Source organism: Amblyomma mixtum, chromosome 10 (genome assembly GCF_055824585.1).
Source record: "Amblyomma mixtum isolate Tamu chromosome 10, ASM5582458v1, whole genome shotgun sequence".
Classification (NCBI taxonomy): Eukaryota; Metazoa; Arthropoda; class Arachnida; order Ixodida; family Ixodidae; genus Amblyomma; species Amblyomma mixtum.
The window spans coordinates 140822487-140842376 of NC_143021.1; the positions used below are offsets into that span (position 1 = coordinate 140822487).

The 19890-nt window shown below is 46.6% G+C and overlaps 1 protein-coding gene across 1 annotated transcript in view; it reads left to right on the plus strand.

Annotated features, from left to right (window-relative positions):
- Window positions 1-331, plus strand: part of LOC149327122 (kelch domain-containing protein 3-like) — a 45445-nt gene extending 45114 nt beyond the window's left edge. The window contains exon 4 of the mRNA XM_089564793.1: window positions 308-331. Coding sequence (XP_089420919.1) covers window positions 308-331 — 24 coding nt within the window. The remainder of the gene's footprint in view (window positions 1-307) is intronic.
- The last annotated feature ends 19559 nt before the right edge of the window (window positions 332-19890 follow it).

Here is a 19890-nt window from a genome sequence, read left to right on the forward strand (position 1 = left end):
TTACGAACGTGGGTGGCGCTGATGAACACTCTCAATGTTAGGTTATTTGTAAAACATAAATACCCCCGAAAGCAGGAGGTTTGACAGCCGTCGCCGTAGCTCAGAGTTAGAGCACCGGACGCGTAATTCGGAGGTCGTGGGTTCGGATCCCACCGGCGGCATGTGGTTGTTTTTTCTTCTGCTTTTCTAATCAATTAGCTTTAAGCGATAGTAATATTCTTACTTGATCAACACCACAAAAAAAAATTAATTAAAAAATCCCCTGTGCTCCTTGGTTTCTGTGGCTGTTGGCTTCTCTCATTTTCAGGAAGAAGGCATTGATGATCAGTAAGAGTTGATTGTCCCCTCTACGGCTGCGCCAGTTGAAATCCTCTCTTAAGACCTCGTAGAGGGAAATTGGGTTGATGATAATTGTTGTAGGATTCTTCACGTCTTGCAGATTCGAATTGCTCAATCACATTGCAAGAGGACACTTCTGGAGAGGTTAACTTTTTATAAAAATTAAAAGCACACAGGAAGATACAAGCAAGGAGAAAACATATTTACACTTGACTGACTCGACGTGACGAAACCAGCCCTCGGTCCTGCCGAAACAGCTGGTTCTAAACCCTATGTCCCCGATCTCGGTTGGGAGAATAACCAGTCAGGTGCTGTACAAACATCCACCCAATAACCTATTGGGGAAAGGAAAACATCACCAGTCAGCAATTTGGAAAGGATAACACAACCAATCAATGATTGGGGAAAGAAGGTAACTCATTGCGACACCGTACACATATGTACACTTTCTACGATCACGATTTCTGATAATTGTGCTTTCCTGCTGTGAGCTTCGCGAACACTCACTTTCCCAACGTCCGGTTGGCCCAAGTTCAAGGAAAGCCACTTCAATCCATCTGTTCTGCATCGTCCCTCTTCATGCCTGCAGCTAGCGTGGCAATATTCTGTTGACCGCGCTTCAAGCTGTAAAATCACGCCGCTGCAGACATGGCACAAAAGCCACGCACTGTGACGCGGGTCCGCCTCGTCGCAAGCACGTGCACACAGGATGCGACTAACTGAATCTGTCCCTGTAGGGAGTTTGACCTTTCCTGTAGTGCTCAGCTATCCGGCGCCCCCCGTATCCCGCTGGGCTGACCTCACCCCCTTCTGTGCGGTTGTGCAGAGGGCCCAAGAAAGAACGTAATGGGCATTCCACTAACGCGAACCGGAAGCGGCAAACGATGTACAGCACCGCGAACTTCACTGTAATTTATTTCTATAAGTGAACGCTACTAATAACTTTTCCAGGCTATTCCTAAAGGCTATGCCATAGTAGCCTACCCCATAGTTTCTGGCCAGCTTCTTGCCTACCTTCGCACTGAAGTGAACTGTGATTTTAAGGCGAAAGCATTTAATGCCTCATACTGTCGTGACCAAGGAATGTTAGCAAATGTGTCCGCATTTCGGCGTCAGTACTTAAAAAAAAACTTCTGGGGCTAGGAATCGAACCAGGGCACTTGACATTTCAAGTGGAGACGCTACCTATCCGCCACGAAGGCTCAGGGTTTGGGTATGAATAAAGGCGCGTCTAGTGAATGCATGGGCTTCCTAAATAAAATAAAAAACCTAAAGAAGGAAAAAATAAAACAAACAAACATAAAAATACAATAGAAATAAAAATAAAACACACAAAATCAAAAATAATATATGAGAACGAAAAAAAAACAAAGTGCGTCAGAAAACCGTTTCCCCTTGTAGCACTTTGGAGAGCCAAAGTGCCCCCTGCATATTTACTTTGTTCATTGCCGATTCCACGTCTTCATAGAATCTTCGAACATTCTGGTCATCGTGGATGGATGTAAGGGCGTAGACCTGCACCACCTTAATCTTGTACCTCTCATTAAGCCTAATTACGATAACTGCCGTTCTCCCGTTAATAGAGTACAACTCCTCCATCTTGCGAGCAATATACTACTTGTTTAAAAATCCCACACCTAGTTCTCGTCTGTCGTCTGTCCGCTAATCCACGATTCCACAATGCATGCCCGCCGCATAGTACTGTATACGACTAACTATTCCACACACACTATACCGCGAAACTCTCCAACCACAACACATTCTCACAACCGATCACATGTGGTGTTAAACTGCAACACACGCTCGTTGTTGAGCTCTGTTCGAGTGGCATTTACAACAAACTGTTCCTCAGTGCATTCCGCATCATCGTCATCACCAAATACTATGCGGTTTCGAAAAGAACAGGGAGATATGTGTGGAGATACCAGCTGCGTGTTGTGTTCTCCGTCATTCCGTTTCGATTTGTCTACAAAACGGCTGCCATCTGAAAATCTTTCTGAATTCCATCTTCTGGCTATTCATGTTAAAAATAATCAGCAATAAAAGCATCCCAAACAGAGGACCTTTGTCTTTTTTCCAAAACAGTTTGTGCTGAAAATAAAGAAACTTTTGGAACTGTAAACTCCTACACATGCGTCTGAAGGGTGCGTCTAAAGGGGACCTGAGTATATTGCAAGATCAAAACTTTACAACACCGTGCTCAAACTTTGCTTTATTTATTATCGTTATCGTCTTTAAAATGTTTAATTTGCTTTACTTAATGCAGGTATTTACGGGGACAATGAGCTTTTCGCTTTGTCAGCGCATGTTTTTTTTTTTTAATTTTACAGGTGCAAACGGATTTTTAAACTAATAATCGTTCCTTTTAAAGCTGGAGCATACAAAGGAGGTATCTATGACGTAGGATAAAGAAAAAATACCTTGCAAACGTTAGCACGCAACTAAGGGCTCAAAACTGAAGACTTGAGTGCTCTCAGTCTGCAACCAACAGCTTGCGACGGTGCAGTCTGCGGCGCTTCAGATTTTTCAGTGACAGCTGGCAGTAGTTCGTATGCAAAAAAAAAAAAAAAAAGATGGGTGGGCGCAGAAAGTTCTTCACTTTCGGTGGGTGCCTCACCCCCGGGTTTCGATAATTAAGCAGCAGCTAAGAAGAGAATATGAGAGATAAGCGCTCTAGTTGCAGAGTAAGGCTACTGCGACCACCTAGCTTTTATTACATCCTGGCAGTGGAATTTACAAAAACATTGCAGCACAAGTTTATATGGATGGTCTAAGTTGTGGTGCGCTGCTGACCAAGTAGTAATGAAAATAATCATAGAATTAGACACGAGAAAGGATAGAACTACGTGTTGTTATTTACGTTTTTAATCAACACGCCTTGCCCTTTCTGAAGTATATTAAGCTGCGTATGCATTTGCGTTGTTAGTTTCAAAACGTGGGTGGAATTTTATGCTTTTGTTCACCCTAGGATGACAGAAAAAAGAATTGATATTTGTACTCTTTATGCGAGTTTTTGCGACTTTTATATACCTCTTTACCTGGAACTGAAAGTGTTTTTCTCGTACAAGCTTTTGCAGCTCCGCATACAATTCAACAGCGTTGAAGTTGCTTGAAAAAAAAAAGCCTGTCGTCATTAAGCGAAAGATAGCTTTGAGGCACAAGCGATTGTTCGATGGGGAACAGATATAAACAGCTGCTGTATACTAAATGTTCAGCGTCTATATGAGATCCTCTGCGTCACAAGCTTTTGAATAATATAAGAAAGGCGACCAGGAGAAAACACGAAAATGATGTCTCCTGCACCATGCAAGTTATCAAGATTCTTCCCTATCGCGTTCAAGAAAAAGAACCACAAATGCAGATAAGGACGAACTGGGCCATTCAAGAAAGGCGCAACTTGCATTGTGCACAAAGTTTATTTGTCACACAGCAGTGCCTATATTGGTCAATGTGGATTAGTCTTTCAAAGAGAGAGTGAAAGAGTTAAGGTTCCTCTTGAAAACAAGGTAACTGGAGAAGAATACGAACAACACAAACAGAAGTGGAAGGGACGCGGACAGACTGAAGACTGAATTTTTTTGTATGAAAGATGGTAAAGGAAGAATTTTGCATTTTGTCTTCTGGTGAGTATTCCCACGTTCAAAAGCATTGTTGTGCGTGCAAAAAAAAAAACTGGAGAAGTTCAGCCTTCCGCTTCTAGACGATAAAAATTTTTTTTACAGGCACAGTGACGCCGTACCTGAGAGTTATTCGAGACCTATATTATAAAGAAAATAACTACACGTGTGCCCTAGCATTCATTCCGTTGAACTTTCAGATTGTGAAGCGCAATTTTTGTGCGCGAGGATGTGACCGGAACTAATTGGCAGTGATCACCACGTGGTTTTTTTTGCGCATTCTTCTTTCATCGAGTAAAATTCAGTTGTGAGTGCGCGCGTTCTCGGCACTTCTGTTTCGGTTGTGCGTGTTTTATGGCGCAGTGACGTCATTTTTAAGACGCGCCTCCCTCGAATAGCCCAACTTAACGCTCTACTAGAGCAGAGGCTGCAAAAGTGATGCTGGAAGCTATTCAACAAATAAAGAAAGTGCCAGAGAAATCATTCAAGCCTGCAATATTTGGAAGGCCAGTGACAAATAGGTTTGCTTTATGGGGTTTACCTTCCCAAAGCGACTAAGGCTATGAGAGACGCCGTAGTGGGGGGTGCCGGAAATTTCGACCACGTGGGGTTCTTTAAAGTGCACTGACATCGCACAGTACACGGGCCTCTAGAATTTCTCCCCTAAAGAAATTCAACCGCCGCAGCGGGGATCGAACCCGCGTCTTTCGGATCAGCAGCCGAGCACCATAACCACTTAGCCACCGCGGCGGCGCTCTGTTTTGCGTTATCATAGGAGGAAATAACATTTCTCGAAGATTTTGCGGATACAGGAATGTTTTAGTTCTTGCTACTGCTTTCTAATTGTAATATTGTTTTCGTATTTATACTTTTATCCTTGGCACTGCTTTTGCTACGAATGTTTTACTTTGGATTACCTATGGCCCTGCTTTAAGAATAACACAATCTGGCGGGCTAGTTGGTGGGAATCCATACGATTTCAGCAGCGCGAACACGGTTAGGAAAAGACAGAAGGCGGACAGGACAGAGCGCTGAACTATCAACTTTATTTGAAGAATGCCCAAGGCCCCACTCTTAAATACACACGCCACAGAACACGCCTACCTGGGGGATTTATGTAAGAACAACACAATCAGAGCGCGAACGAGTAAATTATCACTTTTTCCCGGGTTATCAAGGATACAACGAGCATGTGTGCTAACAAAGAAAAGACCAAAAACCAGTTAAATACATGTAAAAAGCATGGAACAACAGGGCTGAGGGTGCATGAAGGTCTGAAGAAAACACAAGCATAAAAAAGCTAAAAACACAGGAATGACATTGCTACAACACGATAGGATAACAAAGCCGAGGAAGCGGAGGTTGTTAGATGAAATGGCGAAAACAACTGCTAAAAAGGTTAACTAAGGATGAACGCCAACAACTAACCCGGCTAGAACGTCAGAAGCCATGTAAAGGATGCCACTAAACCCGGGTGAAATCAAATAAAACCAGAGAGAAAGGCGACTTATTTTTCGGAAAGGGAGATTGAAGGAGTGCTAACACAACCTTCCCTAGACTTCCTGATGTAGGCAGCCTCGACAATTTCGCGCGTCAAATGCTTTTTTAGCACAGATGTTCCTTTGAAACGGGGAACCCATTTCTTTTTGCTATCACATCCCTGACAGTGGGCGGGTAGATTTCGTTGTGAGGAACCTGATAAATCGTTGCTGTGCTCCATTAACCTTTCGTTGAGGCATCTTCCCGTTTGGCCTATGTAGGCCTTGCCACAGGTCAACGGAATCCTATACACAACACCCTCTTCACAAGCAACAAAGGGATTCCGGTGCCGTACAGCACAGCCTCTTCTCTTTTTTGTCTTCTTGACTTTGCTGCAGAGGCTCGCTCTGTTGCAGAGATCAGCGCTCTGTCCTGTCCGCCTTCTGTATTTTCCTAACCGTGTTCGCGCTGCTGAAATCGTATTCTTTAAGAATGTCGTCAGCTGTTTGTTGTGCGACGTCGCCTGCTTCTCAGTCTGATATTGTCAGATAAAGTTATCGTGAACCGCCAAGTAGGAGCGCGACCACGCACTAGAAAAGGCGTTATAGGTTCCGCCGCTCGAGCTTTCCGCACATGCGCCAACATGGGCCTTCTGGCGACGCTGCCGCTAGCAGAAGCGCGGACCACGCGTTGCCGTGTTTCCTTTAAGCATGACACATGGTACGCGTCGAATATGACGGTGCTATTCACATTACCTCTTAATCCGCAGGAACGCTGTTCGATGGCAACATTAATCGGCAATGTAGTTATGTTTCTCTCTTGCGTACACCCTTCCATCCGACCAATTCGTGTTTTGAAATATGACTGGCCATGCGATTCGGCTGCTGCGCGAAGTACGCTGCTGACGTAAAGAAATCAGTGCATCAGAAACTCTGGCAGCAGTAGAAAGAGCTACTCTAGGCGCTCCTGTCGCGAAGAAAGACAGGCAACCAGCGCGGAGGCCTATTCCAGTTATCGCACAACAAGGCACGTCGGGGGTGTGTGCTGAATCTATAGGCCGCTCTGCTACACAAGTTCCTCATTAACGACCAGCTAGTGAGACGCCGAGCCCACTCATAGCTTTGTCGTGGGGTGTCTCGGTGTTTTTTTTTTATGCGAAGCATATTACAATAGGTAACCCAAGCCCTTCGTGACGGTTACACGCCGTGCACACCACGTGACACAATGACGTCACGACAGATGAGAGACGGGGCTCCAACTCGTGCCGTCGCTGCGGTTGCACGCCGTGCAGACCACGTGGTATGGTGACGTCACACCACGTGACACAATGAAGTCACGACAGATGAGAGACGGGGCTCCAACTTGTGCCGTCGCTGCGGTTGCACGCCGTGCAGACCACGTGGTATGGTGACGTCACACCACGTGACACAATGACGTCACGATAGATGAGAGACGGGGCTCCAACTTGTGCCGTCGCTGCGGTTGCACGCGGTGTGAATCACGTGGTATGGTGACGTCACACTCCCGCGCATTTCGAACGCGCGTTCACACTCGGTGTAGGTGAAACGCTCGCTCCACCGGGCAGGCGGACGCGGCTTCCGTGGCAATCCAGGCGCCCACCCAACGCGCGTCTCGGGGATAGTCGGCGTTCCGCTGTAGCCATGCCGTTGTCTTCCCCCACGACGAAGGCTTCTAGTGGTTTTATTAAAATGACCAAGTATTCAACCAAGGAAACCCATGTATTACCAAGCCTAGCCATAAATATGCTTCGCATCTGACTAGGCTTAACCTTAGCTAAGCCTCAGCCATTTTTGTTCTCAGGCAGTGATCACGCACCTGAAATGAGACGGTGAGGCAAAAAATCATCTGCGATTTCATCGGTTGGCAGGGAGCGAGAAGCTGTACTCTCTTGTGTTATTTTATGACTATCACTCGAGCAACCACTGTTCGCTCAGTAGATCAGTGCGCTATCATGGAACGAGTCGGCAAACTCGACGAGAGTGGCTGCATGCGGACGAAGCACACGAGTGGGTCACAGTCTCTAAGCTGCTTATGTTCCTTAAGCTGCGCACGGCCGGCGGTTGTTTTCTGCAGTTATCGCATTGTTTGGAATGTTCAGAGTGATCCACGTGACGTTAACAGCTTGCAGCATGGTCAGCATTTGCAGCGAATCTCACAGTAAACATTTTGCTAGTTCTTGTATTAGAGAGGTTTATAGTATCTGATGATGTTCGTTTCAGAGCGCTCTGTGGGCTAAGAGGCACGCAGCACATTCGACCGGCAGAAACCAGGCGCTTTTACTACATTCGGCTGGCTCTTTCCAAGCGCTCGCCTCTGCTGAGGGCGCCTCGAGGCGTTCCGAATTTCTTCGCATAGCGTTTGGATACCTTGGAAAATTCAGCTCAACAAAGGGACCACAGAGACAGAGTGACAACAACACAAGTGCTCACTAACAACTGACAAAGTTTATTAAAAGCACAAAAAATATATAGACGAAACCTATGGTTACATGCACAGTCATAACATGGTTACAAAGGTTACAGGCAAGAACACACGTTAAATCACAGCGAATCTACCTGTTATCATGGTTTAGTGTTCTTTGAAGATAATCAACCTCGGCGTCAAGCAGTAGCAAGGATGGCAAACTCACGCATACATCTGCCGACTTCTTTATGCGGAAGGCCTCCATAATCTCCCGGGAAGTCTTATCTTTATGCTTCCAGAGAACGCGCGTTTCCTTGAACAATGGGGCACACTTGTGGCTTTTTACATGCTTAGCCAGGTGCGTCCCCGAACTCCCGTCAGTATGAATTCGTACCAACTCGCCCAATTTTCAACCCTTTTAACAAAGGGATGAGTACAAAGGAGGAAGAGACAGACGAGGCGAACTCGCCCAGCTCAGCACAATCGGGGAATGCGGCAGCGCGAACCAGCAAGAACGAAAGAGAGACACAAGAACACAGGACAGGGCTGAACTACCAAATGAATTTTCATTTTCAAACGGGACATACTATATACAATCCAATACGCCAAGAGCCCAGTGGCATGAGCAACCATGACAGGTGAAGGTGAAGAAAACTTTATTTCCGCCAGAAGAAGACCCGTGCCCCTCCGGGTCCGCACGCAGGCGTCCAGGGAGGGGCAGCGTCGCAGCTGGAGGACTAGCAACGATGTTGTCGCGCAGTTTCTGCTGCCAGGCGGTTAGCGTATCGTTGTATGCTAAGGTCGGCACTTCTGAATATGGTCTCCCCTTCCTCTGCATTATTAATTCTGCCATATCCTGGGGCACTCGAGGCATCTCCATGATATGGTGGGCTCGGTAGCTGTGTGTCAGCACAGACTACTAATCCTCTGCTTTTCGCAATGCAGGTGTTTACCCTCGCCCTGAAACTGCTTTTCGCCGCTCTACCGTCTGCCTCCTGTTCATCAGTGTCTACGGCCGCCGTGAAGTATCATGAAAAACACTATTTTCATCCGCCTGCCCCATCACCATTGCTACCCCATCAACTGCCCTCATCGCCGCCAGAGTACGTCATCCTGGACCATCAGTGGCCAGCCCCATCGCCAGGAACATCAATATCTGATAATTTTATCAGGCATATAAATCCCATCCTGTCATCGCCGCCGCTCTGTGGGCTCGGTAGCTGTGTGTCAGCACAGACTACTAATCCTCTGCTTTTCGCAATGTAGGTTAGTAACAAGTTTTCCCTATTTGCTAAAAAAACCAGTAACTACTTTTTATGGCAGCTGCCGAGCCCTCAATGCTGCTGTAGTATTGCTGCCGAGTGTTCACGTGTTCTCCGTTTTTTTTTTACTATTGTCAGGCGATGTCGAATCTAACCCAGGCCCCGACCGTTACGATTGCATACTTTCCAAGCTCCAGAAACTAACTACCGGGCAAGCTACATTAATATCCGATCTACAGGACATTAAAGATCAACTAAAACCACCGAAACAACCTTGACCGACTTAAACAAGCGCATGGACACCCTGGAATCACACTACGCCACACTTTCCACTCTTCATTCTGAGATAGACGCACTGAAAACTTTAAACACCAAACTTACCTGCAAGATCGACAAACTTGAAGCACGTATGGACGATGCAGAAAATCGCTCTCGCCGTAATAATCTCATATTTTACAATATTCCTGACACTAACCTCTCTGAAACGTATGCAGACTCGGAAGAAACAGTCATTTGTCATTGCTCCACTCAACTCGATTTTGCCATCGAACCCAATCTAATCGAGCGTGCTCACCGCCTCGGGCGCCACTCAACTGATCGCACTAGGCCAATCATCGTTAAATTCAGCTCATCGAAAACTAAAGATAGCATCCTTTCTTTAGGAACTAAGCTTAAAGGCACCAACTACAGTATTGGCGAAGACTTCTCCCTTCTCGTTCGTAACGCCCGCAAACATCTTGTAACCTTTGCCAAATCAGTATCCGATAAGTTCTCTTTGCGCTTCAAAACATTACATATTGGTCCCAAACGCTACATATTCGATGAATCATCACAAACAGTAAAAGATGTGAAATAGCAACCATCTCAGCACCTATCAACAGATCGTTCGAAGCATGCACAGCAAGAAGCACTTTCATTGTCAGCGATCTTTACTAACGTGCGGAGTTTAATTTCAAAGCGCGACATTATTTCCCATATTTTCACTTCATCTGCTAGCAACATACTAATCTTGACGGAAACGTGGCTAAACAGTAACATTCCTGATAGTGAAGTACTTGCTGACTTGCCTAATTTCAGTGTTTTTCGCAAAGATCGCCCAGATCGAAGGGGAGGGAGGGTACTGATTGCAACCGCTCGGGATTTATCATGCTCAGCTGTTCACCTTTCATCAGATATAGAAATATTATGGGTTTTATGCCATGCTTTACCTAAATCAGTTGTGATTGGCGTTTGCTACAGGTCTCCTGGCTACCCAGGCTTCCCTCGAAAACTTAATAACGCATTAAATGAAATTAAAGCTAAGCACCCTAACACCTGCACTCTCCTATTCGGAGATTTCAATATTTCCGAGCATTGACTGGCATAATCTAACCGCTACAGGTAATAAGGATTCTAATGAATTTCTAGACGTCTGCCTTAATTTTAACCTCGTTCAAACTATATCCGAACCAACCCGTTTAACTGAAGACTGCGCTATTATCCTGGACCTAATATTAACGGATAATCCTGAATGCGTTCATTCCATCACGAATCTACCAGGCGTCAGCGATCACCACGTCATACATGCCGGCTTCACGATTAAACCGTCCTTACGCGTAACTTCTAAACGAACTATCCGACTGTACGATAAAGGAAACTACACAGCAATAAATAATGAACTTCGTGCATTTTTACCAGTATTTCAATCCAGCTTTCATCAAAGATCCATCCATGATAACTGGTCCTTGTCTAAGAGCAAAATCGAAGATTTGGTCGACAGGTTTATTCGAAAAATAAATATGCGAAATAACCCTCAAAACCCATGGTTCACAAATACACTCAAACGTCTTGAAAATAAAAAGATGCGTCTTTTCCGATCAGCCAAGTTGCTTCCTAGTCAGAACGCTTGGAAAAAATATTATGCAGCCGAAAAAACTTATTTATCAAGTATTCGAGAAGCCAAACGCACTTTTTTTAACTCCGATCTGCCTAAAAAGTTGTCGACTAACCCTCGTCGGTTCTGGCAAGTCATTAACCCCCAGCACACACGCACTGTTTCCCTCACTGATGCTTCGGGTGCAACTGTCTCTGAAACTGAATGCGCCAACATGTTCGACACAGCCTTTTCATCCGTGTTTACTAAAGAAACAGAGCCGACATTTCCTCCAAACCCCCCAATTATTCAAGATACTATGCCTCCTCTTATATTTTCTTCCGCAGGAATTTTTTGACTAAGAGAAAACAATAAAATATCATCCTCTGCTGGAATTGACAATATCAACGCTAAAATACTGATTAATACCAAAGATATATGTTCATCTCTGTTGTGCTTGTTATTCGCTCAGTCACTCTTCACAGGTCAACTGCCCATAGACTGGAAAAATGGGAAGGTCGTTCCAGTCTACAAATCAGGTAACAAGAACTCGCCGCTTAATTACCGCCCAATCTCTCTAACTAGTATTCCCTGCAAAATCATGGAACACGTCATCTATACCCACATCATGGCATTCCTTGATGCGAATAACTTCTTCCATTCTGCTCAGCACGGGTTTCGCCGGGGTTACTCCTGCGAGACCCAACTTGCCACATTCATTCATGATCTGCATGCTAACCTTGATTCTAATCTACAGACTGATATCATTTTTCTAGATTTTGCCAAAGCATGTGATAAATTACCCCATAAACGCCTGCTGATAAAACTTTCTCGATTAAATCTGCACCCCCATATTTTGAAGTGGATCGAAGAATTTTTAACTAATCGTTCGCAGTTTGTCTCCGTTAACAATAAGAACTCTAACTCACTATCACTAACGTCGGGCGTCCCACAGGGATCTATGCTTGGCCCACTACTGTTTCTCATATACATTAATGATCTGCCTTGAAATGTAACATCTAACAGACGCATGTTCGCTGACGACTGTGTACTTTATCGTGCTACTCTCACCACCGCTGCCCAATCTTTTCTTCAAAATGATCTTAATGCCGTTACGGAGTGGTGTAATCAATGGCTCATGGAACTTAACCCACGTAAGTGTAATCTTTTGTCCATTAGCCGTCGCCGTAATCCTTTAACCTTCTCTTAAGTAATATCTGAAGTTCCCGTACAACTAGTTCAATCATACAAGTATCTAGGCATAACTATTTCTAGCGATCTTTCTCGGAGCCTGCATGTTACTACTATAATATCGTCAGCAAACAAGACATTAGGTTTCCTAAAGCGCCATCTTCATCATGCTCCCCATCATGTCAAGTTATTAGCTTACAAGTCATTAGTCAGGTCCAAACTAGAATATGCGTCGCCCATCTGGAATCCTCATCAAGCATATCTCATGAATGCCCTCGAATCTGTTCAGAATCGCGCTGCTCGTTTCATTCATTCATCCTGCTCTTATGACATCAGTGTTTCGTCCTTAAAAACAGCATCCAGATTATCACCCTTATCGCTCCGCCGTCGCAATGCCAGCATGTCTTTAGTTCACAAATTCTTCCACAGCCCTATGCACATCGCACCTTATCTTCTTCCAGCCGCACGCACATCTCACCGCACCAGCCATCACCTAAAAGTTGCCCGTCCACGATCACGCACCGTCACTTTTTCTAATTCCTTCTTTCCTCGTGCAGCCGCAGACTGGAACGGCCTTCCAAACAACGTTGCCATCATCACTTGCCCAAGTCTTTTCATTGATAATGTTGAAACTTTCCTGTCATTGTGAATTTGTGCTTTTACTCTAGCCACCCCTTATGTAACACCCCTTTTAAGGGGCCTTTAAGGTAACAAAATGAAATGAAATGAAATGTCGAGTGTAGCGGTATGCCCGCAGAACTCGCACACCTCCGCATCCTCCCTCGTGTCACCTTCGGTCCAGCTCCTCCAAAGCGGGGATGCGAAGTTTCTAGCTTGGAGTCTTTTCCAGTCATAGGCCTCAGCCGAGCTAAGCAGTGCAAGCAGCGCTGAAGCAAAAACTCAACTTTATCACTGAAGGCCAGATACCTGTAAAATCTCACTGTCGTGCAGCCAAACGCGGAAGGGAGGAACGAAGTTGATAAGGACAGAATGAGTCTTTAATTCACATCAAAATTAGAGTCAACACGGCGAAGCGAAAGCAGAGTCAAAGGAAAACGCTCAACGAGAGCAAAAAAAAAATACAAGCAACAACAACAACCTGTGTCCGTGGCTAAAAAGAATTCTAAAATGCCATATAATCCAGGAGGTCATAGGAAATCAGAAGGCGGGTGCACCGGCGTTGTCGGCCGCTACAGTTGGTCCCTGCGCTTGCCTCGCCCCCAAGCAGCTGTAGTAGCAGGCTGAAGCTGACGACGAATACAGAGTTCCTGCCACCGGCTCTCATCGCATCTGCGCAATAGTTCCACAAGAATCAGCCAGAGGCGTTCCGCGTTATGGCGGCGGCATGAAGTCATGTTCAGGCTGGATGTGGACGACTGTGTACGTTTCTGATTTTTTTCTTAAATTCCACATCACATGTTCTAAAGTTTCCCTAAAGAGGTCTTTAATAATTAATATTAAAATAATGTAACTATTACATTAAACCATACTGTACATTTTCTAAACATTATTAACATTATTTCATAGCTGAAAGGTTCTTGAGAAGAAAAAAATCTAAATTATGTCGTACACTTGCCTTCAATTGTTCAATTGACGAGGAGACAGAACTTCCAGCGCACGCATCCGCCGTAGAATTACATGTTGGATGGAATCACAGGTGGAGGTGTGCCAGACACATCACACAGGGCAAGATAGCCGGCGCGGTAGACGTCGTCAATGTTGTCGTAATTCACGCATGTCAGCAACCGTAGAGCGCATCCCAGCGCTGCGCTCAGAGCTGTCAGCAAGCGCTGCTGAATGGTGATCGGCAGGTAGTCGGCGGCCACCAAAGGCTGCCCCGGCCACAGAGCTAGATACGCGTTGCAGTACGTCTCTATCGGGCGGTCTGGCTCTTTGATCAGCAAGCAGGCGGTGAACACAGCACTGTGCGCTGTCCAGCCGATAGTTGCATCGCATCCGCCAACTGCCAAGGCAGCCGCAATGCGCCTCAGAAAAGCGGGACACTCATCAAAAGTAGGCGCAGCCGTAAGACGGAAGACCCGCCACGCAACTAAGCGCTGGCGCTGCGCCATCCAACTGCGCAGGCATGCTAACCGCCGGAGACGCAATTCGTCGCTCTCAGCCGCTTGGACAGCTTCGCATAACGCACCGTGAACTTCAGAGGGCGGCAGTTCCTGAAGTCGCGGCAACCACGGCAAGTTCTCTTCGTCCAAGCGCAACAGTTGCGCTGCACTGAATCCATGCAGCAGAAATTGCAGGTTTGACATCTGGATATCCGCCATTGAGAGAGCCGAGTTCTGGTACTGATGCGGCGATGGTTAGCCGGCGTTCGTCGACGTAAGGAAGTGCACACCCCTCTCGATGAGTTAACAAACGCAATCACTTCCCTGGCACAGCTGTTTCCATTGCCCACAAGTAGATGTGCGGCTTAAAATTGCACTTCTGAGTGCTGCTGCTGATACATCTCATCCTATTCAGGCCGTATTTAGGGGTGGTTTCATCTAATGACTGGCGTCAAGCCCTCTGCCGGGCGTAGAAAGAGAAGTTTATTTTTTCTGTTTTAACATAGAAAATACAAAACAAAACAGATGAACTTAATGCTCTGATCAGTCAAGCACATGCTCAGTGACGCAGCACTGAGCACGTCAGTAATGCAGTAAAAATGCCGATACTCGACCGCCGCGCAGGACGATAAAGTATGTCGACCATTTGCGCAAGAACTCAGCCTCGCTCATTGACAGAGCGTCCATGCATGCTTGTTCAAAGAGGCGCGTGCGCAGGCGCTGCAACATTGGGAACATTGTTCTTTGCGGACGCCCATTTAAGGATGCTACTCCACGCTGCCGCCACAAAACGAACATGCCGACACACAAGAGCATATTTGTGAACAGTTCGCGTGAACTAGTGCGCGCTTCGAGGCGGGTTAAAAACATGCGTGACACTAATGTCCAAAAGGTGCGCGCACCTACACACTCAAACATTGCGTGCTGCAAAGTTTCAAGCAGACCGCACTGCGGGCATCGGGCAGAGGGCGCCACGCCCCACGCCGCAAGGCGGTCTCTTGTGGGCAGGACCCGCCAGCCTTGCAGCCAGCCGAAGTCCCTGACATCTGCAGGAAGCGTAGCTGAGGTCAGTTGGCGCCAGCGTGCCCGTCTCGTTTTCTGGAGTTGTTCGCGGGTCAGCGCAGCGACCGTTAGTGCTTCACACATCCTGGACGGCGGGGTTTCATCAACATCCAGATTGGGCACGCTGGCAGTCAACGACGTCAGTGTGCGGCGCACATTAACGAAAAATGCCGGGGGCTGCTCGGCTGTAGGGCCAACCACGTGTTGTGAAAAAAACACGTTACGCGCTGTACCCAGAAAGTATGTGAGGAGTGTTCTCCCGGGATAATCTGGGTTGCGTACAAGATCTCGTACTCCTCGCAAGGCGAGCACATTGCACATGGTGCGGATACAAGGTATACCAAACCCACCCATGTACGATGGAAGGCGCATGAACATTCGTGACACAAGTCGCGTAATGTACTAAAGGCGTCACTCAGAGGCACTCTATCCTTCTATGCTTTGTCATTCTGCATAGATTTTATAAAAGATGTGGAAGTATTTACCGCAGAAGAAGCACTGTCAAGCGCGCTGAAAATGAAAAAAAAGCGTACAAAAATATATCAGATAATATGAAATCAGGTGCCGCATTTTTCAGATGCATATGCGTTAAGGTCTTACCAGCGCCTTTATAACAAGTTACTGGCTGGTTGTCTTGATAACTCTTCGTTCGTTAACGCTCGCTGGCTAAGTACCCGCCCTTTCTCGGGATTATTCTTTGGTCGGGGGGGGGGGGGGGGCGCAAAAATGATCTTATCGAGTGGTCTAGCTGAGAAAAACAAACGGCACGTGTTCACGACGGCAGCTGGAGTACAATGCCATTCTTCAAAACAGGTGCCTTGCTGGCTTTATCGATCGACGCACACGTCTCAGTCTCTTAAGCAAGTCAGTCTGGTAGCTGTTTTCGGGGAAGGTGAGATAAAGGTATACAGAATCCGCGTGGCACATGCGGCACTGCAGTTGTTTTATTTGGCGACTAAAAACTGGCGATATCAGCCGCTTGCTCGACTACAAACGCGCAAGCACACTTTAACGAATTGAGGCCTGCGTTCGGCAGATGGCATTTATTGCCTAGCTTCTCTCGGCGCAGCTCAGATATCTCACCGAGTGCAACGAAATCGCCTTGCTGCTCTCGCTGGCTGGTTTTTACTGCGGTGCAATCAACGCGTCTTACTTCAGCGCGGGTTCCCGAGGTATACTATACTGTTAGCGTGCATTTTATAGAAGCCCATATGGTCGAAACATGCAAGCTTGGGGGTGGAAGACAGAGCAATCTATGGCACGAGTGCAAAAGCGTGGTCATCAATATTGTGACGAAGCAGGAGAATGGCGGCCGTAGAGGTAGACGGAACCCTTTGAGCGGCCGAGTTCCTTCCCAGAAACCTAGCCCAGCCCAACCGCTTCTAATGCGACTGTGTCCTCTTAGACGTCGTCTTGAATCAGCGCGAATTTAGAGCTGGTGAGGTGAATGGCAGTAGTGGCTCCTCCTTAAAAGGAAAGCATCGTGTTGATGAGGAACAAAGTATTTTCAAATAAAGAGAAAAGCACAAAAAAACAACAAATGCCGACAGGAAAACCACAGAGGAAAGTTGAAAAATACCGTCGATAAGGACGGGAAATTCCATAAAAGTTAAGAATAGCATGCAGAGAACGAGAGCGCAGTTTAATATACGGAGTGAAGAGCACTGCAGTCACGCGAGAGCTGCGATTTAAAACACCCGAAGGAACAATATCAGTTCGGAGTCGCCGACGGGCGCACTTCGATCAGGAACGACTTTATAATTCAAGTTGCCGACGCGGCGGAAGACTGTATATGGTCCTTAATAGCGGAGAAACTGTATTTCGGACAACCATTTTCGGCTTACAGGGGCCCACACCCACACGCCCTCTCCTGTTCATAAGGCACTTCGCTAGGGCGGAGGTTGTAATTTCGGGAGCCCGTGTTTTCCTGTGTCTTGATGCGCAAGCAAGCCAGCTGACAGGCTTAATGGCTTTTTCGGCGAAGCTGCCCGCGTGTAGTCTGATGTCCTCACCAGTGCACAGAAACATCGGATAAAGCGGGCTGTTAAAGCGGGCGGATAAGTAAAAATACGAAACGGGATAAAGCGGGCTGTTCTCTGAATCACTTTGTTATAAGCAAAGATAACGTAAGGCAGCATCTGGTGCAGCCATGCCCATGGCGAGAGATGCTGCAACTCGCTGGCAAAATTTTCAACGAGCACACTACCACAACTGTCTTGTAGTTGGACGAGCTAGCGAGCGACGGCTACTCCCTCCTCGAGCAGCAGGGGTACGTGTGTGTGGCAGCGCTGCCCTCGTAGTCGTGGAAACAGTCATTCCTCACGAGAACGAGCACACTGGACCGGGGTGGCACAATTGCATCGTCGTCAACAAGTCGCAGAGCATTATCATCAGCCTTACTACGCCCACTGTTGGGCACTGACCTCTCCCCAGACTCTCCAATTAAACCTGTCCTTCCCCAGTTGCGGCCACCGTATTCCCGCAAACTTCATCTCATCCGTCCACCTAACTTTCTGCCGCCCCCTGCTACGTTTGGCTTCTCTTGAAATATACTCCGTTACCCTTAAGGACCAGCAGTTATCTTGCATTCGCATTACATGCCCCGTCCAAGCCCATTTCTTCCTATTGATTTCAATTAGGATGCATTAACCGGTGTTTGTTCCCTCACCAACTCCGCCCACTTCCAACCTATTAACATTACACTTATCATTTTTCTGTCCAAAGCTGGCTTCGTTGTCCTTAACTTAAGCTGAACCCTCTTTGTTAGCCTCCATGTTTCTGCCCCGTAGGTGAGTACCGGTAAAATACAGCTGTTGTACACTTTTCTCTTGAGGGATATTGGTAAACTGCCATTCATGAGCTGAGAGAACCTGCTCTATGTGTTGCACCCCAATCCTATTGTTCTGGTTATTTCCCTCTAATGCTCGCGATCAGCGGTCACTACCTGCCCTAAGTATAAACATTCTCTTACTACTTCCAGCGCCTCCCTACCAAATGCGAACTGCTATTCTCTTGCTGGACTGTTGAACATCACTTTGGTTTCCTGCACGTTATTTTTTAGCTGCACTGTTCTGCTCTGCCTGTCAACTCATTTATCATGCTTTTCTGCTCCTGTCCTGGGTGACTTAGCAAGGGAATGCCATATACAGATCGCAAATTACTTAGCAATGCTCCATTAACTCTTAACCCCAACTGTTCCCGTTTCAGGCCCCGAAATACCTGCTGTAAAAAGGCGGTGAATAGCATTGGCGAGATCAGGTCTCCCTACCCGATACCTTTCTTATTAGAATTTTATTGCTAACTTTACTGAGGACTACAGTTATAAGTATCTGCAATCGTTATATTTTCCAGTATTTTCAGATAACACTCTTCTACACCCTGATTCCGCAATGCCTGCATGACAGCAGAGGTTTCCACTGAGTCAAACACTTTTTGGCAATCAATGAAGGCTATATGTAGGGGTTGGACATATTTTTCGCATTTCTCTATCGCCTGATTGATAGCGTGAATGTGGTCTAATGTCGAGTATCCTTTACGAATGCCTGCCTGATAATTTTGTTTATTGGAGTCTAAGGTTGTCCTAACTCTATTAAGTGATTAGCTTAGTAAATACCTTGCAAGAAACGGACAGTAAGCTGATCGGCCTGTAATTCTTGAAGTCTTTGACGTCACTTTTGTTATGAATTCAGATAATGTTAGCGTTCTTCCAAGCTCGTGTTACGCTCGAGGTCACAAGGCATTGCGTATACGGGGGGCTAGTTTTTCTCGCACAATCTCTCCTCCGTCTTTCAACAAATCTGTTGTTACCTGATCCCCACCATCTGCTTTCCCCCTGTGCATTGCTCCTAAGGCTTTCTTTACTTCACCCTTCGTTACCGGCGGCATGTCCCATTCCTGTGCTTGACTGCCTCTCTCAGTTACGTTCTGATTATATCCGTTACTGTATAGATTTTTGTAGAACTCTTCGGCTACTTTAACTATCTCATCCATGTTGCAAATGACATTCTCCGTTGCCCTCTTTGTCTCTTAGCGCATACATCTGGTTTTTACCTATGCCTATTTTTGTCTTGACTGCTTTTAAGCCACCTCCATTCTTGAGAGCATGCTCGATGTTATACATGTTAAACTTCCATATGTCAGCAAGCATGCGCTTATTTATTAAATTATTGGGCGTTTTTTCCTGCGGTAGCTTCCCGGTATCCTGTCGAATCATCCTACAACCTTCTTCTGCGGCGCACTCCGTAATGAAAGCACTGAAACGTGAACCATCTGGTCAGTGCGCGCCACAGCGCGTTTCTTGGAGGACATGATCCGCCCTTCGTGCAGGCCAATGACAGCGCCGTTCGTCTGCTGAAAGCCGCGACCGCGGATGAAGTCCCTGGAACCCTCACGGAGGACTACAAATTCGCCGACGCACTCTAACCACGGATATCGACACGAGCTGTGCACGTGCCGGCGGAGATTGTCAGGTGACCCCGAGCAGTGCGAATGCTAGGCCCCGATCACTGCGTCAAAATTTCTTCAGTTACGGGGCAAGGGCATAGCAAATGACGCAATAATCGGCACCTGTATCCATCAAAGCGGTCCCGTCGACTCCATCA